General features: G+C 40.3%; 1 protein-coding gene across 4 annotated transcripts; it reads left to right on the forward strand.

Moving 5' to 3' along the window:
• The first annotated feature begins 5,244 nt into the window (after positions 1 to 5,244).
• On the forward strand, positions 5,245 to 26,147 carry LOC308693929 (uncharacterized protein). Of its 4 annotated transcripts, XM_081371105.1 has the most exons (4): positions 5,282 to 5,354; positions 5,705 to 5,901; positions 6,832 to 6,934; positions 21,498 to 26,147. In XM_081371105.1, the coding sequence occupies exon 4, from the start codon at positions 21,503 to 21,505 to the stop codon at positions 23,966 to 23,968; it is 2,466 nt and encodes an 821-aa protein (XP_081227231.1). In that variant the 5' UTR covers positions 5,282 to 5,354; positions 5,705 to 5,901; positions 6,832 to 6,934; positions 21,498 to 21,502; the 3' UTR covers positions 23,969 to 26,147. The 4 variants fall into 4 exon arrangements, with proteins under 4 accessions (XP_081227232.1, XP_081227233.1, XP_081227231.1 ...); XM_081371107.1 differs by lacking the exon at positions 5,705 to 5,901 and having other exon boundaries at positions 5,264 to 5,354; XM_081371104.1 differs by lacking the exon at positions 6,832 to 6,934.
• The last annotated feature ends 390 nt before the right edge of the window (positions 26,148 to 26,537 follow it).

Raw genomic sequence — 26,537 nt, forward strand, 5'->3', positions numbered from 1 at the left:
GAGACTGCGATTGAGCTAAAATCAACCAATCGTCGATGTAATTTAGAGTGAGCATCTTGAACTTGAGCTTCCCTACAGTGCGATTTAACAGACGCAGATCTAAGGTCGGACATAACCCCCCGTCTTTCTTTGGAAACAATGATGTACTGGCTGTAATAACCTGACTCCCTGCTGGGAGGAGGAACCCGCTCTATAGCTCCTTTTTCCAGAAGAGTCATAACCTCCTGTTTCATTAACAGAGCCTGCTCGGGGCCCACCACAGTGGGAAGAACCCCTCTGAATCGAGGCAGATGAGACCTGAACTGTATAGCGTAACCTCTTTCGATCGTGTGCAGGACCCACTGAGACACATTGGGAAGATTTTTCTACTCCACTAGAAAATCTACTAAGGAAACCAGCCTCTCGAGGCTGACCTCTGGTTGAATATTCTGCGTGACAGACACAGCGCCATTTAACGGAGCACCGGCAGGGAACAACTGGTCTGAGCACTCCAGAGCCCTCCTTGGAGGGGACGAGCATCCCACGGCAAAACACTCGCCGGGCCCTTCTACGCCCTGTTTCGGCAGGGTTAGTAGAACAGACCCCTGAGGGCACTGAGAGAGACAGGGCACCTTTAAAGGAGGTGAACACAAGTCTCTCTCGATGGCGATAATGACTGTCCTCAGATCAGCCCTACCCCGCGAAGGTCGCGTCTGAGAGCGACCTGACTCGTCCCTCCAGTTTCTTTGTGGAGGAGCACGAGACACGACGCCCTGCTTTTGCTGCGCTCTCTTAGCTGAAGTACTCGGCGGCTAGGACTGCCCTCGCTCAGCATCCCCAGGAATTCTAACTTTAAGGGGAATAAATTTATGAAAAGCAGCCGCATGCTTTTTCTCCTCTTGAAATCTCTCTGTGACAGAATGTAAAGTGTCACCAAAGAGACCTGTAAGCGACATAGGAGCATTTAACAGAAAAGACTTGTCTTTTTCTTTCATAGAGGTCTGACTCAACCATAAATGCCTCTCCGTGGCCACCAGGGCTGCCATAGAACGGCCGATAGATTTTTCCGTCTCCTTAGAGGCCCGGAGAGTGAGGTCTGCTGACTGCCTTAGCTCATTTATGGTTTCAATAGAGATCTGCCCCCCCCCCCCCTCGCTAGCTTCTTTAAGCAGATCGGCCTGATAAGCCTGCATAATAGCCACAGTATGCAGGCAAGCGGCCGCCTGGCCCGCCGCCGAGTAAGCCTTCCCCACCAGCACGGATGTATTTCTTAATGGTCTGGTGGGAAGAGCCGGTGCTTTAAGCGACGATGCCGATTCGAGAGAAAGATAGCTCGCAAGCGTCTCCTCCGCCTTCGGCATCGTCACATAACCATACGCTTTAGCTCCCATAATGTTACCATAAGCGTTAGATTGATTGGTGTAAATTCTGCTAGATACAGGTCTGGCCCAAGTCTTCGACACCTCAGTGTGAAGATTTGGGAAAAAGGGTAAACACCGGCGAGAAGGCTGTGTGCGTGATGGCATAAATCTTTCATCTAATTTGCTTTTAGGTCTAGACTCCTGCCTATCAACTGGCCAATCGATGCTGAGTTTTTCAACAGCACGGGACAAAACATTGATAAGCTCATCTTCAGCATGAGGCTGGAGTGACGAGTCTCCAGTCTCCTGAGTTCCAACACTTTCAATATCCAGCTCCTCAGAACTGGATAACTGAAGCTTTTGAACCTCATGTGCCTCAGCCTGGGCGGAAGTAACTGCAGTGCGTGCTTCCAAACCCGGGACAGAGGCACTGGATCTCATCGGTGAAAGCTGAGATAGGGCGGGGCCCGTCTCAACATCCTCAGTAAGATCCATCTGCGAACCCCACAACGAACGTCTCCACACTGCCTCGACAGAAGCAGGACCCAAGCCGCGGGGAGCGTGCAGCGCACCGCCCTCCTCGAAGAGCAATCGCCGGAGCGCAATGTTCTTAGGGGAAAACGCTCGCAATGAGCCCCCTCGAGAGCTGACTGGGCATGCTGCTTTCCCAAACAAGCAACACATAGTTGTTGTGAATCCCCACCTGTGATGTAACGTGTACAGGGGGGAACACACTTTCTATAATGCAGCTCCCTCATCACTTTTTCTTTCTCTTGGCTCATTTTTGTTTTTTTAATATATATGGGGATATATATAGTGAAAACTCCTGCCTAGCAACAACTAGAAACAGACAAACACGAAATAGACAGTTTTCAAACACACACGAGCGCTGCTGAAGTACCAGAGGCTGTTTTGCTTGTGGATTCAGGGGTGCTTTATAGTTTCCTGGTCGGTGACGTTCCGTCTCGCCATTGACTGATTTCATTGATGCTTCAGACGCACTGCGCTGAAGGTGTTCCCACCGCGTTACCATGCAGCGGTAGTTCCCTTCAGGGGAACTTTGGTTTTCATGGTAATTTTTTTTTACCAAAATATATAAACATATACAAATATATAATTCTTTTAAAAGTATTTAAATGGTGGCTGTCATTTAACATATTTATTCAAACATACATTAAATATTGAAGAACAGGATAAGTAAAAAATAATAATAATGATGATAATATTGAATACAGTGCGTGTATTTAGCAAAATGTACTTCTCTAATATGGGATGAAAATAGTATCTAAACGATTAACACGTGCAAGCACACTTATCAATGAACTTGGTACATGTTGCAGAAATGTTTTATCCATGCCTTTCAACTTGCGTGTGCAAAATGCAAAATTTAATGAATGTGTAGCAATTTGTACAAATAGAGACATTTTTGTGAATACAAATGTTTTCCTTTGTATTAGTGTATCATAATTTGCGCGTTTAACAAAGAAGATGTGCATGTGTGGATCAGATGACACGCGTGCATTCATTGACGTCTTTTCTGAGTCGATCTCATTTGATTCATTTGGATTTTGAGACTTTCTTTTCGCGGTTTTTAAGCATTTCACAACCCACACACAAACAACTACAAATGAATAGGCCTGGTGCTAATTATTAATGTGTGCACAACTACCCATCTATTTGACAAATTCACAAATGTGCGTCACTACATTTAAACTAATACAATACAACTTGTGTGTGCAAAATCCAAAATCACATGAATGTGCAGCATTTTGTACAAATAGAGACATAGTTGTTAATACAAAACTTCAATTTTGTATTAATGTAGGTCAGAATTTGTGCATGCAACAAGTAAGATGTGTATTTGTGGATGAGGTGACATGCGTGCATTCATTGAATCGTTTCTGAGTCGATCATATTTGATTCATTTGGATTTTGAGACTTTCATTTCACGGGTTTAGCCTTGCATGATCCACACACAGATGTCTGAGAAAACCTGCAACCACTAGATGGTAGTATTCTGCTAAAACAGACAATGGCAGTGTAATCAAGCGTTCTTCCCCATTTAAGACTCTTAATGTGAGTGATATTGAAGCACCAAATTTAGTACACAATATAGGCCTAAACTTATTAATAAAGCATACTTTATAGAGGCAAACAGATTGCATCAGATTATGGACAACACCCATAGAAAACCATTATAAAACGCTTAACGTGCAATAGCGCGTTGCATGTTCAGTAAGGTGTATTGGCTACTGAGTTTAAATATCACCGTCATTACTGCATTGACGTTAAGCTTTTTCTTTATAATATGCTCTATGGGAGGAAAACTATATAGCCTACAGACAAGAGCCTATATGAACGCGACGCGCGACGTTTCACGTTAAGAGGTTAAGATTAAGAGATTCAGGTCAAATGATTGTGACATAATGATTATGAAAAACATAACCAACACCATCAGATCATCTTTTCTCTTTGTTCATCTGGCTGTTATAATTTAGATACAGCAGCCAAACAAAATCTAAAGTAAACGATTTAAGGGTCAAGAGGCCAACTAAAACAAACACCGATCACCATAATGGCGACTTCAATTTTTGCTTTTAAAATTACAATTTTCTCCTTCAGTGTTTCTGCTTGTAAACATCAGGAGTCTTCAATGTTGGGCAATAAAAAATAAAGAGTTATCAATTCATCTTTGACGTCTGTCTGTTATTTAGATATTTTTGTTGAAACAATTTTCATTTGTAAATTTTACTCATTTTAAATGGTTAACTTTTAAGGAATTAATTTGATTAATTATTACTCAATTCTAATTTGTTTAATTTAATTAATAATATTTCTTGTAATCTGTGGCCACAATTTTATTGAGGAAATATTTCTGGTATTTCACGATTATTCTGGTCAATATTGAAATCATGGTTGTTTAACGCGATTATTGGTGGGGTCCTCAAAACAGAAGACAAGTAAACAGTCAGCAAAACAATAAGAACAAATAAACTAATTACAAACAAAACCGAAAAAAAAGACAATAGAACAAAAAGACAAATTAAATAAATAGTGCTTTAGATTTTTCAGACTGATGAACTCGGATAACATCAAAATCAAAACAAAAATGTGTCACTGAGCACAAAACCAAGCATCTGCAATGACCATCCCAGTCCCAGACCTGAACCCTATAGAAGAGCAGAGGGCTGAACTGAAGAGAAGAAGCGCCAACATGGATCCGGGAATCTGAAGGATCTGGAGAGATCCTGTATGGAGGAATGGTCTCTGATCTCTAGTCAGGTGTTCTTCAAACTCATCAGGCATTATAGGAGAAGACTCAGAGCTGTTCTCTCTGAAAATAGGAGGTTGCAAAATGCATTTAATAAAAGGGGGCAAATAATTGTTCCCAACGTGTTTTGGAGAAAATTGAATTACCGTACTGCAGTGAAAGGTTAGATTTTTACTAGTTTTTTTTAATAAGATTTATTTTTTATAGCCATCTTTCATCATATTTACCAAGGGGGCAAATAATTCTGACCAGCACTGTGTATATACAGTATATAATGTGATAATCTGTATGTATACATATCTCTTTTATAATTATAATTACACAATTACTTTGTTTTGAAAGAAAAGTTGTGGCAATGTACTGTCAGTTAAACTTCAAACTACTTTATTGGCATTAATGTTTCATAATATATAATACACAAAAAGAACTATCACAGAGGAATTATTAAAATAAGTCATATGTAAGGTGCCATTGATGTTTACAGTAATTTTGCAATATACACAGTGAAGTAAAGTGCAGCAGAACGTGAAAATAAACTTTAGATAAAATACCATGTTCAAAGGATTTATCATTGTGTAAATGTGTATTCTAGTGAGGACTTTAATTTTGAAAAGCAGTCACTGACGACCTCTTAGCTCAGGAAGCAGGAAGTACTAGTAGTACTGCAATAGTTCAGCAAAATGTGGTAGCTGTGTGACATCTCTAAACATTACCTTTCTTTTCATCTGTTAGACGCAATGTCTGTAAGTACACAGTGTTACATTTATTGTGTGATACATTTGAGAAGGTTATTTGATATTAAGATGTATATTTTCTTAGTTTAATTATCCTTGCGTTATTGTCAGTCTGTAATTTTCCAATTTCATATTTAGTGATTGTAAATTTTGTACATTTCTACAGTTGAATACATAAAAAATATTGTATAAGTACATAAATCTACATTAGTCGTATGGTCGTTTTCAGTTTCTGTAGATTTTAATGATATAATTACTTTATTGTAATGAATATATTTATCATAAAACCCTTAAATAGGCTAGAGCAGTTTAACAGGCTTTTATCATGTATCCTGACTCAAATAATGTGTTTCTAACAGCAAACACTCAGAATAAAGTGAGATGATCTGCTGATGATCCTTAATGCCGGGTGGTGATGGCGCAGTGGATAAGACACATGCCTTTGGTGTGAGAGACCCGGGTTCAAATCCACTGTGAGACACCAATGTGTCCCTGAGCAAGACACTTAACCCCTAGTTGTTCCAGAGGCGTGCGACCTCTGACATGTATAGCAATTGTAAGTCGCTTTGGATAAAAGCGTCAGCTAAATGAATAAATGTAAATGTAAATGAATGGCTTGTTGAATGCGTGTTGATAGTCTGAGGCTCATCAATATTAACAGATCTGCTGAAAACACTCTTTATTTCATGACAATAGTTCCTGTTTTCACCTCATTTATTATGCTGATGTCTTCAGATCTCCTGTACATTGACACTTAAAGCTCATTGCATTGGTGTCAGCAGACTGAGGGGATTTGTTGGCTTTTAGATCTTTGTTTTTTAATTACAGTTCTTTGCTACTTTTCTAGATATCTGCCATTATTTTAACGAATAAACAGAATAATGTTAGAATTAGAAATAAAAATTGCTGTATGATTGACAGACAGATATAAATGCTCTCTCTCGCTCTCTCTATAAATATTTATTTATTTTTATAATTTTTATTTTCAGTCATATTTAGAACGAGAATCATTTGATGACATATTCAAACACTGTATATTAGGATCATAGTGCAGCCCCAAAGTACTCGTTCATTTTCATTTTAAGTCTTTATACTTATCCTTCTCCCACTATCTTATCCCAATATTCTTCAAACCACTTATTTGTCAGCAAGAAGCTTTAAATCATTTAAAAAATAATGACATTTAGTCTGATCTCTTCAGAAAATAGTCAGAATAATTATGTTGTTATATTTTTACATACAGATGTTACACTGAATGATGATCCAAAATTATTTATACTAAATTCTGACATTTTGTCTCCACAAAAGTTATTTGAACATATACATTACAATGTATACATTACACTTGCTATTTAATTACATACTGTTTTCTATGTATACAAAATCACTTTTGTAAATTTAATATCAATCAGACACTAAAATTAAATATCTGGTCTTTGACCCTATTAAAACAAACTCAGTAACTGATATTTTTTTATTTTGGCAGATCAGCTCCTCCCACAGCAATTACATCATCAGTGAAGCCCCTCCTACTTCAGTCCCATGATCAGTGAAGCTCCTCCCACAGTAATTCTCCAATAATTGCTGCGGTTGGTCTTTATTCTTCATTCATTGAAACCAGCTTAATCTGCCGTATTAATTGTCAACATCAAACCAAATATAATTTTAGCTCTGTTTTATATCTGGTTTGCAAGTTTTTGCAGCCATGTTACAGAAATGTTGGACATTTCTTAATATAGTTTACACTTTTTTTGTTAATTTTTTAAAGCAATAAACAGTAAACTGTATCAAGTAAATTAAATTTCCAGAATGGCTGACAGGGTTGTAAGCGTAACTTAAGCAATATCTGATTTAAGTTGTATTAAGTCAAGTCAAGTCAAGTTAGCTTCACAGTATTAAATTAAAATAATACATCAATGTTTGTTTCTAGTGGAAAACGTCCACGTTTGGTTAATGCTGATCAATAGTCAGGGCTCCAGACTAACTTTTTTCACCTCCGTCCTGAAACCGTCCTGTAAAACAATTTGAACCGTCCTAAAGTGAATGTCAACCGTCCCAAAATAAACATGTTGTTTCTGTACTTTGTTATTATCATCTATAGTTGTTAGTTGTAAGTCACATAAAAAAACACCATTAAAATGTTTATGATATATATTATTATTATATTTATTTAGCTCCATTCAAAGTAGTTATCTGTAAACAGGTAAAAAACTGATTTAATAAAAAATAACAGGAGTTAAATGTTTTTTTGTATTCATGCAGGACAAATCTTTTATTTTTTTCCTTTTAATTTTTTTACATATACGAAAATTACATATACGAGAAAAATACATACAGCTCAAAACGTTGAGCTCACAAAACATGAGTTGGTTGGATTAAACAATATAAATACTGGTAACTACATATCTCAAAGTGGTACTGTATTATTAAGAGAAAGAGCTTTAAAAAGTGTAATATGACTTCTCTAGAACACAGAATTTGGGGGAATTTCTGTGTCTCCGTCTCAGTCTTTGAACTGTGGTCTTCGTGCCCTTAAGCCATTACTCCACCTCTTGGTCACTGCTTTCACAGAGTCATAGTGTTGTGCAAGAGGGCCATGAACAGAGATTTGAAGGAGGCTGTTGAGCATCTCATTGGACAGGCAGGACCTCCAGTCTGACTTGATTCTCTTCATGCTGGAGAAGCCACGCTCACAGCAAGAGGAGCTCATGGGGAGGACAAGGCTGATCTCTGCTACCACCTGCATGTGCTGAAACTGGCCATCCCTTCCAATGGCACCCTGAATCAGCTGCTGCCACAGCACCTGGGAATCGAGGTGCCTGTAGTGACGGGAAACAAGAATCTTAAGTTCAAGCCACTCTCGCCTAGCTGCCTCCATGGATTCAAAGTCCTCACATGTCTCAAGTATGGGATGGAAATGCTCCATGAAGGCATTCATCTCAGCTGTGCCAAATGTTGCCAGATCAGTAGTGTCTTCTGGCCAGTTGGACAGGTCAAAGAGTGTGGAGGTTGCCTTCAGAACGCCGGTCTCCAGACTTTTGAAACGCTCTGACACAAACTCACAGAAGCTGTTGGTGAGGCGAAGCTTGAGGTTTTTGAAGTTGTCGTCGTCAGCATTGGTCCTGCTGATCTTGACACCCTGCCAGGTACTTCCAGCCCCAACCTCATCCATGAACTGGTGTAGCCTTGGGCCTGGGTTTGTCTACAGTTTAAAAAGAAGAAAAGAGATAAAAAACATTTAAGTCATTTGAATTACTAAAAGGACCTATGCAAATGTTGAGCTGTGACAATATTACATAGAATTATGTTATTATAAAATAGTTAAATATGTATGTATATGGGTCAATGACAAATAGGGATTTACACCTGACATTTAGCACCTAATAATGCCAAATCTAAAAAAGAATTCTCACCTGCATGGCCACAAGAGCCAGGGATGTTGTCTGCAGTCCATCCGAGACCATCTGCAACGTGAGGCCTTCTTGCTGGAACAGGAGGCTGAGGTGCTTCAGTTCTTGCAAGACATCCAGCATGAGGTGGATGAATAGCAGCATATTGTACTGTTTCAGGGTGTGCTGCACAAGCTTTGCTCTCCCCTTCATGGCTGCACTTGCTTCCCTGTCATTAGGGTCACTGGCATGGTTCTCAAAGTGTACCAAGATGGGCCTGTAGTTCCTCATCAATGCCTCCAATGCATGCGACATGTGTGGTAGCCAGCGAGTACCTTCAATGTTGCCTGGCCTCACAATGGAGATCTCCATCGCCTTGCTGATCTCCTGAAGCTCCCGTGAGGCCTTCGCAGAGCAGGTGTAGTGCTTGTGGATGGCAGGTAGTGTTTGCTTAATGTCTTGCAGCTGAGGAACCTGTTTGACACAGTCTAGAGCAGCTAGCTCTAGACAATGAGCCACACACCAGATTGAGACAAGGGACGGGCACAAACGCTGAAGTCTGGCGGTCACTCCGTTGTTCACACCCAGCATTACGGCAGCACCATCACACCCAAACCCAACCAGACGTTTTTTCAGGTACTCCTCACCCACTCCAACCTTCAACAGTCCAGCCAGAATGGCATCCAAAATGCCCTGGCTATGGGCATGGTCCAGGGCAACAATCTGGATAAGCTGGTTCACTGGTTTGCCATTCTGGAGGTAGACGCAATAGATTAGCTCTTGGTCCTTTACTGATCGGTCAACTGAAGAGTCAGACACGATAGAAAAGAACCTGGCTGATTGCAACTTTTCCTGAAGCTCCTCAATGAAAGTCATACCGATGGCTGTGATGAACATGCGGCATGCCTGGTCATTGCTATATGTATTGCCGAGGTCCAGGCCATTGATGTGATGAAGAGCCACCAGCTTGGGGAACATGGTGAAGGCCGCCTCCTCTTTGGCAATGAAGTAGGCTATGTTGAAGAGTTTTACCATCTTTTCCTGTACTGCCGCATCCATTCTGTCAAAAAGTGCCACCAGTGCTCCTCTTTCTGGGTGAGCTCTTGCTTGTAGGGCATCATCAGCTGATTTGTGTGCAATCGTGGCTGCATGCTCTTTGATGCTCCTCACTCTGACTTTCTGTCCAGTTACCCCATGGAACAGGGCGTTCCCCATGGCCTGAGCTGGGCAGCTCCTGCATGTTTTGCAGTACATCAGTTGTGCAGGTTCATCATATTCAATGAAAGAATAGCACTTTTTCCATTCAGGAAGAAATTTTCTTTTCTGTTTTGTTGCATTGCCAGAGCTTCCTTGTTTCTGTAAAGAAGAAGAAAATTTATTGATTTGCCTCAGCCCTCCCTAACTATGCACAGCTTCAGGCCAATTTTCACGTCATAGCTCATGCAGGCAAGCTTCAGGCCTATGATGGGTTTAGTTCAATTGTAATGCATTAATTTTAATTTAGAATTTCTCAAAAATTTCCAAACCAACATACTTCCGGAGAAAACATCTATTAACCTGTTAATATGAATGATTTTAAAGTTTGAACATGCAATACAGATACAGATTTAACTACTGAGGCTTAAAAAATATCGAAGTAGAACAGTCTTCTTTTCAATGAATGATATATGCATTCTTTATAACTACTTGCATGTACATCATTCTTTATTCTTTCAAGCAGCAGACATATTTATTTGTATGAATTAAATATAATGAATCCTTATTAAAGCTATTAACGAGCAGTAAATGCTTTTCTCTTTTTCTTTTGTTGCTGGATCAATATTAAGGACACAGACCACATTAGGTTTAATTACCCACTGTCACTTTAAGACATCGGATCATGTCCAATGACATGCAGATCCAATTGCACTGATGCACATACGATACACTCACAACTGTTTAAGACATAACCAACAGTTTACGACGTGAATACTCTCCAAAACGGACATTTCGACATAATGTTGTGTGTATTTGTCCATTCAGACATGAAAGAGAGCTCAATTCAGTACTCGCGCGCTGTATAGGTGTCTGCACGCTTCGGGTCGGGTGTGTGCGCACAGAAAACCGTACCGAATAGAGCTCTTTTTTGCGTCGTCACTCTTATTCAGATCTATATGTCTGCTCTACTCATTCTCCCAGACGTTTACATGTTTTAACGTTTTATGAGACATGCAGCGCATGGCAACCCGTGTGCTGCAGGGTAGATCAGCACGTTAACATAAATGTGCGCATCTAACACAAACGCAGGACATCAGTTCTGACTGGATCGCTTCCCAAATCGTCACTATCTAACGTTAGCATTTTGTCTAGACAAAAATTATTCGTCAACGACATTAACACTGCACCAATAACAGGGACTGTCCCCAGAAAACGTGAAAGTCTGGTCACCCTAAATTAGACTGACTGAGAAAAAGTTAAATAATTTTAAATCTAAATTTATGCTTTAGCTAATATACACACACACAGCCGGGGTTGCGCCCGTTAGCTAGCTAACGTTAGTAGGTTAGTAGCAAGCAGTTAGACTTAGTTTAGTTAGTTTCAATGACAAAAAAAAAAAAAAAAAAAAATCAATTTAAATTGTACTCACATCAAACTCGGGGATTGTAGGCCTACTCGGGTTCGATGGAGGAGATGCAGGGCCATCTTGCTGCTCAATCTGTTTGACCTTTTCCTTACCGTTTAACCAACGCAACATATTTGCGATGTCAATGTCATTAAGCCATGTGATAGAAGTACCGCGAAACAAGTCTCCGGGACGGGTGAGTAGCCGGCCAGTGATAGTAACTATAGTAACAGCATGAGAAGACGCGCCCCGTTGTAGTCAGCGCTTGGTCGGTTAATTTTGGCATTTTCTAAGCAAGTTAACTTACCCTAATAGGCTAGTAATAAATAAACACACATACAAAAATTTATTTCGTCCTGTAGGCGTCCTGGAGAATATTTCTGTTCGTCCTAAACACATTTTCTATCGTCCCCAGGACGATAGGACGCCGTTAGTCTCGAGCCCTGATAGTATTGTTGATTGATTAATTAAATTAAATATCCCCAAATATCCCCAACTGAGCAAGCCAAAGGCAACAGTGGCAAGGAACCGAAAAACTCCATCAGGTGACTTAATGGAGAAAAAAAAAACCTTGGGAGAACCCAGGCTCAGTCGGGGGCCAGTTCTCCTCTGGCGTTTATGAACTAGAGGTCGGATTTAACTGTAAGATTAAAAGTATTATATGATTATTATATGCCTGGCTGAAGAGATGCGTCTTTAATCTAGTTTTAAACTGGGAGAGCGAGTCTGAGCAACGAACAGTATCAGGAAGACTATTCCAGAGTTTCGGAGCTAAATGTGAAAATGCTCTCCCTCCTTTGGTGGACCTTGAATTTAGTGATCTTAAAGAGCGCGATGGATTATAGGGCGATAGAAGATTGGTTAAATAGACTGAAGCTAAGCCGTTTAGGGCTTTATAAGTCAGTAGCAATACCTTGTAATTAATACGGAACTTTATAGGTAACCAATGTAGTGATGTTAACATTGGTGTTATATGATCATATTTTCTTGATCTAGTAAGAACTCTAGCGGCGGCATTTTGGACTAACTGTAGCTTGTTTATTGAGGATGCAGGACAACCGGCTAATAAAGCATTACAGTAATCTAGTCTCGAGGTCATGAATGCATGAACTAACTTTTCTGCATCAGAAACAGATAGCATATTACGTAGCTTAGCAATGTTTCTAAGGTGGAAAAAGGCTGTTCTTGTAACATATGAAATATGATTATTGAGTGATTGAATTTTGATTATTTCGAGAACTGTTCATCAAATCGACTTCACAAGAGAGTGCAGTGTCGCATTTGGTGCAATATAGATGGACACGAGACGTGACACGTTCAGAATTAATAAACAGTAAACTACAGAACAGCGCGAGCGGGAAGCGGCGCACCTCACGCGGGCAGGGCTTATATACTCCGAGAACGGACACTAGTGATATAAAACGCACACACACAGGTCTGTTAACTTAAGCAATACTTAAGGTGGTCTAATATTTTTCTGACTAACAAATTACTGACACAATAAAGGGTAGATTTAAATAAAGAAAAACGAAATTTAAATAAAGAAAAAACAAAATTTAAATAAAGAAAAACGAAATTAAGTTAAATTATTTTCCACAATGTCAAAGCAACGCAGCTTAACCCAAAACACAAGCTCACGCATGCACTTCGGTCCATGCAAACTCCGCTGTTCTGCGTTCTAGCTGGAGAACAGTCCTGTTGCTGGAACAGGCGTCGGTTCTATTTCTAGCATGCACGCGTTTTTCGCGTGGCTCGCGCCGCACCTGAGTGTCTCACACAGGCAGTGTGCAAACTCCAACCTGTTAACATGGGAGCCAAAAAACGGACACGCCATTCAGCTGAGACGCTCACACCACGCAGCCAGTGTGTCGCCGGCCTTATTCTAGCGCGAATGAGAACCATTTCGCGGGGGATCCCAGGTGTGCAAAAAAAAAAAAAAAAAGAATATTTGAATGTCAAATGATCAAATCGAATACCAACCCACCGAACGAATATGCGAATATTCGGGTCCAGCCCTACATGTTTCCTTATAATATTTCCAAGTGGCAGCATATATATTGAGAATAACAGAGGGCCTAACACAGATCCCTGCGGCACTCCATAGTTTACTGGAGTTATGATAGATTTTTCTCCATTTAAATAGACAAAATGGTAGCGGTCAGATAAGTATGATCTAAACCAGCTTAATGCCTGTCCATGAACACCAGTGTAGTTTTGTAGTCGATCTAAGAGTATTGTGTGATCTATAGTGTCGAACGCAGCACTAAGATCGAGTAAAACTAATATTGAGATACAGCCTTGGTCAGAAGCTGGAAGTAAATCCGTAATTTTAACGAGCGCAGTTTCTGTGCTATGGTGCGGCCTGAACCCAGACTGAAACTTTTCATAGGTGTCATTTTCTTGCAAGAAAGAGCACAATTGAGCGGACACAACTTTTTCTTGTATTTTAGACATAAAAGGTATTTTGAAATGGGTCTATAATTTGCTAGATTATTATGATCTAATTGTGGTTTCTTAATAAGCGGTTTTATAACTGCCAGTTTAAATATTCTTGGAACATGACCTAAAGATAGAGATGAGTTAATAATATTTAGAAGAGGTTCTTCCACTAAAGGTAACACTTCTTTCAGTAGTTTAGTTGGTATTGGATCTAATAAACATGTTGTTGGTTTAGATGCAATGATAAGTTTATTTAGCTCTTCCTGTCCTATAGTTGTAAAGCGCTGTAGTTTTTCTTGAGGAGCGATAATTGAGGCTGAATCATAAGACACCATTAAAGATTGTACATTTACAATTGTGTTTCTGATGCTTTCTATTTTCTCAGTGAAGAAATTCCTGAAATCATTACTACTAAACTGTAACGGAATATTTTGCTCAGGTGACGTCTGTTTATTTGTTAGTCTGTTAGTTAAATAAAAACCTTGGATTATTTTGGTTATTTTCTATTAGTTTGCAGAGATGCTCAGCCCTGGCTGCTTTTATTGCCTTTTTATAACGTGACATACATATTTATAACGTCTTTCCACGCGATTCTAAAGACCTCTAAATTAGTTTGTTTCCATTTACGCTCTAAATTACGAGTTTCTCTCTTGATAACATGCATAGTATTGTTATATCATGGTGCTTTAGTTTTCTCTCTAACCTTTTTTAATCTAGATTTGGTGCAACAATGTTTAATGTACTAGAAAAATGGTGCTCATAGTGCTAGTCATTTCCTCTAGTTCATCTGTTTGTTTGGGTTCACTAATCAGCTGAGTTAGATCAGGTAAGCTATTTGAGAATCTATCTATAGTAGGGCTGTCACTTTACGTTCGAAAATAGATTGCACAATCGATCGGACCAACCAACGCAAGTTTCGAAAACGAAAATAGGCAATCGATTTTAACGGTCTTTTCTCGGAGCGCGTCCAGCTCGTCATGTTATGTCCGCAGCAAACGCGCGTCATTTGCAACTGCAGGCTCTGACAAACACGCATAACAGCAATGATCCTTCTGCATAATGTGTCTCTTTTTACTACAAAACTGTGAATTTTCCCGGTATTCAGATACAGATTCGGGCTACGGTCTATCGCCTACGTAGGCGAAATTTGTTTGACATTTCTAATCGTAAACACAGCCATGTTGAAGACTGAGGTAATGTTTTTCATATATGCTGCTATGGCAGTCCACTCTGCTTATTGCTTTTCGAGAATGTTGCACTAGTCATTGTGCTCGAAACTTCATGCCAATAAATCATCAGAAATATTGCTGACTTGTGCGCGTCAGGCGCGGCGCGCCCTCTTTACGTTCGTCCTAATGCCTGTTAGTTGTCCGTGGATTTGCCCATATTTGGCGTTTTATTTTTCAATTTTCGATTTTACAATCGATTCAATGAACACTTATGTCTCAAAAATGGAACAGGATTTTTTCACAAAAGTGACAGCCCTAATCTATAGTGGTTGGAAGGATTGTTCTGCCTGGTCGATAACGCGGCGCAACGTGACAAATTTCAGCAGTACGTAGTATGCAAGTGACCATGTAATGATCAGTGACTTCATCACTTTGTGGTATAATATCTATATCGGTTGGATTGGTTCCATGTGATATAATTAAATCCAGCATATGATTAAGCCGATGAGTGGGACCAGTGACGTTTTGCCTGACCCCAAATGAGTTTAATAAAACTGTAAAGCAGCCCCTAACGCATCATTTGTGTTATCGACGTGTATGTTAAAATCTCCAACAATTAATGCTTTATCGACATTGACCAATAGATCTGACAGAAAGTCTGCAAACTCTTTTAGGAAATCAGCGTAAGGCCCAGGCGGTCTATATACGGTAGCCAAGGCTATAGATAATAGGGATTTCTTTCTTACGTCTAAGAGAGTAACATTTAGCACAATACTTCAAACGAATTAAACCTGTGACTTGTTTTCTGAGTAACATTAAGAATATCTCTATAGATTGTTGCAACACCGCCGCCAGAATATCTCAGAAAGTGCACTATTGCGCTGCGCTGGACTTCCCGTATCAGCTCTGCTTATGAAGCCGCGGTCTAATCCTGTTAACATGAAATAAGCCGGCTCCCGAGCAGGTTTAAGTTTGCGCACATGTTGCTATGACAGCAAGTCCAGGATGAGCGTCGAAGAACCAAACAATCCAAGATCATGCCAAATCGCCAACAATCAAATCCAGCTAAGTGAGTTAGCGCCGTACGAAGAACGGACCCCAGGAATGTGTGTGGAGTTTGGAGCTTATTTTGAGTCTCTGCTGTTTAATTTGGCAATCAGCATCATCTTAACATTGTCCTCGCTTAGGCTTCGTCTGTGCTGTGTCAGAAGAGAAGAATAGTGGGGAAAAAAGTCTCTCCACATCCACTGAAGTAGTGGGGAGATGTAGGTACAGTGGGGCAAGTGTTGGCATTCGATCTTCCCTTGCAGCCCACCACTCCACTGCACTAACCTCGCCTGCACCACTCTTGTCCATACAGGTGTAGCGATGTCACTCCTCTGCAGACACCTTGCTCAAAGCAGGGACAACTTGGACATAACTCTTCATATCAGGTTTTAAGCCAGATACCTTGGCTGGATCAAAGATTGGGAGGGCTTTAAATAGTTCAGTGGAAGGATGTCTCTCCATCACAGCCTGAAGCTTGGTAGAACATTAGCCGCTTTCCGACCCGGAGGAACCTTTTCACAGTTCCTAGAACTATTGGCTAAAGTACCCGGATGTCGGCGTGTTCACACCGCAGGAACTAGGACCGATATTAGTTCTAGGAACTACATTTGGAGGAACTAATTTAGGTCCTACTTCAGAGTAGGGTCTAAACCAGCACCAAAGGAACTACCCGTGACGTTAGTGTACACTCATTGACCGAACGCACGTGGAACACCAGCCATTTTTAAAACAGCTATCGTAAACACACAGATTACAGCCTATATATTTACTCCAGAAACTCGATACAAACATGGAAAACAGTGATAGGTGGATCTCTAAACCTTTATGCTGAAGGGAAAATCCAACACAACTTTGAGGGGACCAAGTCAAACATGATTATGTATTTCTGCTCAGCTAGCAACATTGGACATCAACCACACGGCATAGGCTAATAACCTTTTTTTCATATACTGTCTACTTTCTATAACAGTTCTATCTAATAACAGATCGCTAACTAATAAACACAGAGAATGCGTTGCATGCTCTGTCGTTCTCAGCGCCACCAAAATACTGGTCCGTCGCGCCGTCACAATAAAAGTCACCGTGCTTGCGTCATTCCCTTACCCCTCCTACCAGTTCCTATGGCCACTTGGCCATTGCGAACGCAAACAGCAAAACCGAGTTTCGGGGGAGAGTAGTTCCTAGAACTGTTTAGAAGTGGACAGTTCCTAGAACTAAGTTCCTGTAACTACTTTGTCGGAAAGCGGCTATTGTGCCAATGCTTCTTTAAACATCTCAGAACAAGTGTACCGCTCATCGTCATTTAACTCCTTCATCTGCTCTCTGGTGCGGGGACGCCAGTCCTCAGCCTCTGCGGTGCGCCCATACTCAAACAACATGTTGAGGTCCTCTAGCTGACTGAAGATGGTGGCAGCCACGGGTCTGGAGGTTTCTTCAAGCTTGACCAGGGTGGCAAAGTATATCAGAGCTATGCTCAACAATAGCCGCTTTCCGACCAAGTAGTTGCAGGAACTTAGTTATAGGAACTGTCCATTTCTAAACAGTTCTAGGAACTACTCTCCCCCAAACTCGGTTTCACTGCTTGCGTTCGCAAGGTTCCTCCGGTCGAAAAGCGGCTAATGAAGGTGGCCTGGATTTTCATGAGTTTTCCGTTCTCCTCTAACAGAACTCTAAGATCCCGCACAGCTTTAGAGGACAGTGGCAGCGTTTGGATGAAGCCATGCAAAATATCAATGTTTTCTGCCAGATATTGCACAGCTTTTATCATCTTGTCTGGTCAGCAAACACTGGCATGAGAGGAGACAGACCCTGCTGGATCATGAAGGTCCTCAATTCAAGACGACGGCAGAAAACACGCTTTACCAAACCACACATCCGGTTCAGTTCTTCAAATGTCTCTGGAAACACTGCTAAAACTAACTGCAGAAGATGTGCAAGACAGGTGACTTAAGGCATTGGGAAAGAGGCCATAGAGAATCGTGTTATATGCTTTTTTCATATAACTTGCAGAATCTGTGACAAAAGCCCATACATCATTAAACTCAACGATGTTGGAGTTAAGACAGGAGATGACAGCCTGGGATACGGTGCTGAAATTAACCCGGTCCAAAAAAAATGAGATCTGCTGCAACAGGTGGCTTGCCCACTGGCTCGAGGAGAATAGCAAGAGCACAACGTCCGCAAGCATCTGTTGTTTCATCTACAATTACATAAACAGGACTTCCATGATGTCCTCCAAATACTGAGGAGATAAGTGTGGAAGATAATCAGAGCGTAGGTGAGATGGAGCTGGAATCGAGCCTCCCTGTTTGCAGTTCTTCTGTAAAAATTAGGATTTTTTTTTTTTCCAGAGGGATGTCAGCTTCAATGAAGGTCTTTATGAAATCATAAATGAACTCCTTTCTTTCAGCTGTAGATGGAGTCTTAGATATACAGGAGGCCAATGTATGTGTTCTGAATGATGCTGGGGGATAAAAAAGTGTTTTGTTATTTTAGGGGGCTATTTTAATTCCAAAGCCAAGGGAACTTTATCAGCATGCATAGTATCCGGAGAACATTTATTTATTTACGATACGTTATTCATTCACAAAGAGAATCGATGTCCTTGAATGTTAGCGCTTTTCTCATTTTATTGATTAAGGCATTAAGATTTTCAAAAGATGATTTTGTATTCCTCTTTTAAAGCCCCATTATGTAGGATTTCCGTTTTGGTCAAACAACAACCCCTAGAGTCGCTGTGGACTACTTGTATTTAACGTTACTGTCGTAAATACCACTCACGCAGCAGTCTCTTCACTCACTGATCCTGAGCCTGATGCCCCTGTATTGAGCATCACAGCCGGTGCCGGAAGTAAAAATTCAATACAATTTTTCCATTGACAGTTGGGGTATAAGCCATAAAAACGTAACCATACATGGTAGACTTAAAACCAGCTACGGCAGTACTAAGTGATTGTATATGCTCATATAACCGCCAAAAGTTCATGGGGCACTAACCTTGTTTTGAGATAAATGCCTTTTATTCGCGATGTCTTGGAGAAGTACTTCATTACCCACAATCCTAAACAATCCCACAATCCCACAGTGATGCATCTGATTGTTTGAGCTCGTGTAAACCCCGCGAAAGTTCGTGAAGACTCAAGATAAATAGAAAAAAAAAACTGTTGCGTTTTTTTGCACGGTATCACTGATGTGACATTTGAACCGAGGTGTCTTCATATATGAGTCATATCAAGCATTTTATGATGCCATGCACTGTCAAAACAATATTTAGCTTAGGCATACCCAGAGCCATAGAGAGCTCTTCATGCATTTACTGAACATTTGTGTAATAATTCATGGCAAGTTAATAAATTGAATATGATGCACTTTCTGGTTTGCTGACCTTCACTTTTTAATTTTCACTGTTTAACTGACTCGGCACAGTCTGTATTGTATGTGCGCCTCGAACACACCGTAAGCAGATTGTTTCTGTTTGATGCTCATTCTTGTCCTATTTTTGTCTATCAAGTAATGCTGTGGACTGTAGAACGTGGTGTGACAGACAGTTACACGAGCCTCCGAAGATGTCTACTAATCCATCAACAAGAACGCCAGGTGCTTTTTAGCTCACACCAACGAGTAAAAAGCTTGTCCGAGTGATATACAGTATAAGCAATATACTTACAAGTCCAACAGCATGTGAGGACGTGTTGGGGGAAGTGAGGTAGCCTATGCCGTAAAGCAGTCGAATTTTGTAGTTCTTTTTGTGCGCAGGTGTTACTACCCGAACCCCAAAGTTTAAAAGTACGATTAAAAACTATAGAAACCCCATCAGGCTATGGCAGACGCGTCATTCAACCTATTTTAAGTCGATGTACCATCACAAGCATTTTGGAAATATATTATGAAGGTTGAAAAGTTACATAGTGTCGCTTTAAGTCAACTTTAGCATGGGTGTGTTCACTAATGCTAAGCACTGTATGTGTATGTGTATGTGTGTGTGTTTGTGTGTGTGTGTGTGTGTGTGTGTGTGTGTGTGTGTGTGTGTGTATACCGTTCAAAGGTTTGGGGTCGGTACGATTTGAAATGCTTTTAAAAGAAGTCTCTTCTGTCTTTACAAGTCTCTTCTGCTGTGTTTACTGGTTAAATAAAATAATGTGAAATGGTTTGATTTTACTTAAAACATTTATAATAAATAAATATAGTACTATTAGCCTATCAATATTACTTTGAGAAGTACGTTCGATTGTACAAAAGTACAATAGTAAAACTATTTCTGTGATCATTTATATTCATCAAGTTAAACCAAACTTTTATTTTGACGGGTTTTTGAGTGTATCTGATGATGAAATGCTGAACGTCGTGTAATCAAATCTGAGGCACTCATTTACAGAGACTCGCAAAACTATCAGACTTTAATAGCAGTCTTTAATATTCACATACACTAGTCAATATAACGTTAGCAATTTGATATTATAATCGGCAGTGAGGCAGAGTAGTTATTTCCGCTTTGCGCTGACCATTGCGGTAGCAATAAACACAAATAAACACCACCCAGCACTGTTCTCATCATGATTACTTTTTATTATTTTTCAACACAAAGAAAATAAAACTTTAAATAAACTTGCCAAGAGCACTCCTCTTTCTATTCGTGTGGCGAGCGGATTTGAGATGTTCCAGTGCCGTCTGTCGTCTCAGGTAATCAACGGAGTGTTGACAGGCTTTACAAAACATAACTCCGCCATATTCATAAAAATCGTTTGCAAATTCTTTTGCTCTGTCCTGTGCCGTGATTTTTACAGACAAGTGACGTTTCCTTAATTCCTCCGCGTTCAGTTTTATTTTAGACATTTTCATTTTTCACTCCCTCATAAAATGTAAACATCAATCAGCGCAGCCTACTACCCCCTCACAATCGTGTGCGCACGCGGGTTAGCCTGTCAATGACGGACACTACAATCCAGGGAAAACTGCGTATATCTGCGGAGGTTTCTGCGGGCGCGGATTCCGTGCGGGCCTGGTCATAACCTCCAACTAATAATCAGACTTATGAGTTTGTGACCGTGAGATCAGCATTATTGGCCGGGGTGAAACTCTAAGTGACACTGGAATCCAAATGAAGCAGTAAAATAAAATGTAAAGAGTTAAATTGTATAATCAAATGTCTATTTAAACTATGATATAAATGACTAATAATTATTTGGCGTTCCAACTTGGACTGGAATGCAGCGAAACTTGTGTTTCTGGTTTCCCACATTCACATGCGAATAATAATGAAATAGTTTTAAGTAAAATAAATTACATTTTACATTAGATGATTGTGTCAATAATCAAATATATTTAATAGTTATTTCTACAGAAACATTTGTGTCTATAATGTTTTAAAATAATTATCATCAATGTATCTAATTTATGGAAAGTACTTTTTGTTATTACATCAGAGCTCTTTTTTTATGTTCTTTCACTTCATATTCGTTATTTTTGTTGTGCTCAAAATTAAATAACCGTTTCTCTTTGATTTCAGACCTGATGGAGAGTGAAGAACTGAGTGAAGTGGAGGAGGAGAGTGAAGAACTGAGTGAAATGGAGGAGGAGAGTGAAGAACTGAGTGAAGTGAAGGAGGAGAGTGAAGAACTGAGTGAAGTGAAGGAGGAGAGTGAAGACCTGAGTGAAGTAAAAGAGGAGAGTGAAGAACCGAGTGAAGTGAAGGAGGAGAGAGAAGAACTGAGTGAAGTGAAGGAGGAGAGTGAAGAACTGAGTGAAGTGAAGGAGGAGAGTGAAGAACTGAGTGAAGTGAAGGAGGAGAGAGAAGAACTGAGAGAAGTGAAGGAGGAGAGTGAAGAACTGAGTGAAGTGAAGGAGGAGAGAGAAGAACTGAGAGAAGTGAAGGAGGAGAGTGAAGAACTGAGTGAAGTGAAGGAGGAGAGTGAAGAACTGAGTGAAATGGAGGAGAGAGAAGAACTGAGAGAAGTGAAGGAGGAGAGTGAAGACCTGAGTGAAGTAAAAGAGGAGAGTGAAGAACTGAGTGAAGTGAAGGAGGAGAGAGAAGAACTGAGTGAAGTGAAGGAGGAGAGTGAAGAACTGAGTGAAGTGAAGGAGGAGAGTGAAGTGAAGGAGGAGAGTGAAGAACTGAGTGAAGTGAAGGAGGAGAGTGAAGAACTGAGTGAAGTGAAGGAGGAGAGTGAAGAACTGAGAGAAGTGAAGGAGGAGAGTGAAGAACTGAGTGAAGTGAAGGAGGAGAGAGAAGAACTGAGTGAAGTGAAGGAGGAGAGCGAAGAACTGAGTGAAGTGAAGGAGGAGAGCGAAGAACTGAGTGAAGTGAAGGAGGAGAGAGAAGAACTGAGTGAAGTGATGGAGGAGAGTGAAGAACTGAGTGAAGTGGAGGAGGAGAGTGAAGATGTGAGTCGCTCAAGGACTAGAAAGACACTTTTAAAGAAAAGAAGAGCCAATAAATCTTTCACCTGCACTCAGTGTGGAAAGAGTTTATCAACCAAACAAAGTCTTGAGACCCACATGAGGATCCACACTGGAGAGAAGCCGTTTAAGTGTGATCAGTGTGGAAAGAGATTCACATGCAAAGAAAATCTTCAGATTCACATGAGAGTTCACACTGGCGAAAGGCCACACGCATGTGATCAGTGTGGAAAGAGTTTCACACAATCATCATCCCTCAATGTTCACATGAGGATCCACACTGGAGAGAAGTCATATGCCTGCAATCAGTGTGGAAAGAGTTTTACAACCAAAGGAAATCTTGAGCATCACATGAGGATCCACACTGGAGAAAAGCCGTACGCATGTGATCAATGCAAAAAGAGTTACTCAGATAAACACACTCTTAATCTTCACATGAGAATTCACACTGGAGAGAAACCATTCATGTGTGATCAGTGTGAAAAGAGATTCTCAAACAAACAATATCTTAAGCTTCACATGAGTGTTCACACCGGAGAGAGACTGATCACGTGTGATCAGTGCGGGAAGAGTTTTACAGAAAAAACTAACTTCAAGATCCACATGAGGATCCACACTGGAGAGAAGCCGTTCTCATGTGATCAGTGTGGAAAGAGATTCTTAAACAAACAACATCTTGAAATTCACACGAGAGTTCATACAGGAGAGAAGACGTTCTCATGTGATCAGTGTGGAAAGAGATTCTCAGACAAACAAAAACTTAAGATTCACACGAGAGTTCATACAGGAGAGAAGCCGTTCTCATGTGATCAGTGTGGAAAGAGATTCTCAGACAAACAAAAACTTAAGATTCACACGAGAGTTCATACAGGAGAGAAGCCGTTCTCATGTGATCAGTGTGGAAAGAGATTCTCAGACAAACAAAAACTTAAGATTCACACGAGAGTTCATACAGGAGAGAAGCCGTTCTCATGTGATCAGTGTGGAAAGAGATTCTTAAACAAACAACATCTTGAAATTCACACGAGAGTTCATACAGGAGAGAAGCCGTTCTCATGTGATCAGTGTGGAAAGAGATTCTCAGACAAACAAAAACTTCAGATTCACACGAGAGTTCATACAGGAGATAAGCTGTTCACATGTGATCAATGCAGCAAAACATTTCTCTATGCATCACACCTGAAGACACACCTGACAGTTCATACGAAGGAGAAGCCGCATTCATGTTCTGTGTGTGGAAAGAGTTTTTCAGTGCGGTCAAATTTACATAGACATGAGAAAATTCACACTGGTGTGAGAGAGTACGTGTGCTTTGAGTGTGGGAAGTCTTTTATTACAGCTGAACATTTAAAACAGCACCAGGGGATCCACACTGGAGAAAAACCTTACAAGTGTTCACACTGTGACAAGAGATTCAGTAACTCATCATATCTGAAAACGCATGAGATGATCCACACTGGAGAGAAACCTTATAAGTGTTCACACTGTGACAAGAGATTCAGTCGATCAGCAGATTTGAAAAGACATGAGAGGATCCACAGCAGAGAGAAGCCATTCACGTCTTTATGTGCTGAGCATTAAAGTCTCTCCTATGTAAGTCAGTTTCCTAACAGCCATGATGAGCAACAGGACATCTTGGTGGTGGCTTGCTATCTTATTACATTTTTTACATTATTATGATATACTGTGTTATAATTATAAGAAAATATCTCATTACTACATAAAATTCTTATTACAAGAAAGTATCTCATTATTATTAGAACATTTCTCATTATGACTATACTTTGTCCCACGGACATCATGAGACTGAACGTTTTTAAACACAGGACAAGATGTAAATCTCCTTTATGTGAGAGCACGTTCCAATTAAATCTTTGAATCCTTGATCTTGACATTTGCAGATATTTTGATGTTGCAGAATAGGAATTATGGGAGGCAGTTTTTCATCAAATATGGGAGAGTAGGCACGTCATCAGAGTCATCCGGTGGGCTCCCTCTTTTTATGTTTCATTGATGAACCCACCACATCACAGGAGGGCTCAACGGTGATACCTGGCGTCCCAGTGATGTTGGCCTGTTCCTGGTAACTTTTACATATCCAACATCGCAATTGCAACTTTATTTCACGCAATTCTGACTTTATATCTTGCAATTCTGAGAAATAAAGTCAGAATTGCGAGATGTAAACTCGCAATTGTGAGATAAAAAGCAATTATCTTTTAAAAGGTTTTATTCTGTGGCCGAAACAGAGCTTCCATACCTCCTGGCCTCTTCCTCCCATCCATCCTCCCTGACGCCTACCGTTACGGTAGGGCCGGCCCAGCTATCAGTATGCGCCGGCGGTGCCGCGGTAGCCTACCTGAGAAAACAGCTGTGTCCCAATGTGAAGGCTGCATCCTTCGAAGGACTGAAGACTTCAAGGATGCAGCCTATGCGTCCTGCGAAGGACGCACCATGTAGCCTCCATAGGATTTCCTAATTGCGCAGCCAGGTGTTCCCGATTACCGCTCCTGGCAACGGTGCGAGAGAATGCTGCCATCCTGACAATTCATTTGATATGCTATGGAGCCAGAACTGGCTATTGTCATTTTTATGTTTTATATTTTACTGAAGGACATGGCATTAAGGATGTTTCAGGTCATACTTTCGGCTTAGCTGAAGATTCAAATGTTCATTTATATCTTACCTTGATGCGATTTTGTAGGCTAGTGTATTCTTTTTATTATGCACATAAATGGACCATGGTAAATATATTTACACAGGTTTTTAACCCCATTTGAATATAAAAAGTCCAGTGCGAATGTTACTCCCGCTCTTCATCGGGAGCTGTCAGTCACTGTTGCTAGGCGACAAGAACAATCGTCCGTAGGCTAGACCGGTCCGAGTGCTTCAGATGCGCCCTTTGAAATGGGACGGAGCTGTAGTTATCAACAATTTGTTAATATTGTGACAATAAGCCTACATTTTGTTACTTTAATTTTCAAAATAACCAATGGTGGTATGTAAGGAACTACATACTTCATTAATACTCAAAGTAATTTTCCCACACGGGACAGCCACACTACAAAATTGTTATTTTACAATATGATGCATTGTTTTACATTAAACTACACAAAAGTATATAGTTTAAATGTATCAACCTTGAAAATATTCAGAAGTAAAATGCAACATGCAGTAGTAGAAAAACATCATGATGCAAAACATCATAAAAATCCTGACAAGGTTTTTTTTTCCTGCAGAATTCCTTTACTTTTACTCTTGATACCTTAAGTACATTAGAGTATGCAAGATAATGAAAATAATAATAATAAAAAACTTGCTTAACTAAGGTTTAAAATATATGACTAGTAGTTTTTCGCCAATGTGGTATTAGTGGTTATTAAAAGTACTTTAGTGTAATAAAGTATCTCAATATTTATTCCATGAGTCAGCCCTGCAAACCTGTTGGTAGACAATTTAGTGGATAGTGAAAATATGCAGTCAAACACTCTGGAGAGCATCCCAGATGATGTCCCACCAGCAGAAGCCTTACCAGGGTCTCTATTGTGGAGCCCATCCCGGTCAAGCAGCAACACCAGGGTCTCCCACTCAGCTGAATAAAAGTCTACATAATTTTTCTTATTTTATGTACTGTAAATTTAAATGTTAATGTTGATTTTGATATGTTTAACGTATGTTGTAAATAGTTGGGGGGAAAAAAAGGTATAGAAGAATTTGTTTAATGTAGAAATTGACTATCATCACAAAAATAAATAATGTCCAGAGCAATGATCTCTTTTATTTACACTTTAAAGTTGCATAAAAATAAATAAATGTACAGATTTTTTTCCTTTTAAAAAATATTGGTGAAAAAAAGTTAAACAAGAATATAGATGTATATTTCTCAATAATTCTTTCAAGAAGAGAAAGCCTGTCCATTCTCTCCCTACTCTCCAGTGCTCTCCTCGCCTCTGCAGTCCCATGTCTTCTCTAATCAAGTAAAAAAACTCATCATCTCTGTCTCGCCTTCTTCGTGGTGCTGGTGCGGATTCTGCCCCTGGCTCCTCCTCTTCTTGGTCACACACTGCTGAACTCAGCCCTGGTCTGTCCTCAGGGATTGAGGCAATGAGGACAGAGGGGATGGTGCAATGCCTCTGTCCCAACACCTCAT

Source organism: Scardinius erythrophthalmus (genome assembly GCF_964197995.2).
Source record: "Scardinius erythrophthalmus genome assembly, chromosome: 1".
Classification (NCBI taxonomy): Eukaryota; Metazoa; Chordata; class Actinopteri; order Cypriniformes; family Leuciscidae; genus Scardinius; species Scardinius erythrophthalmus.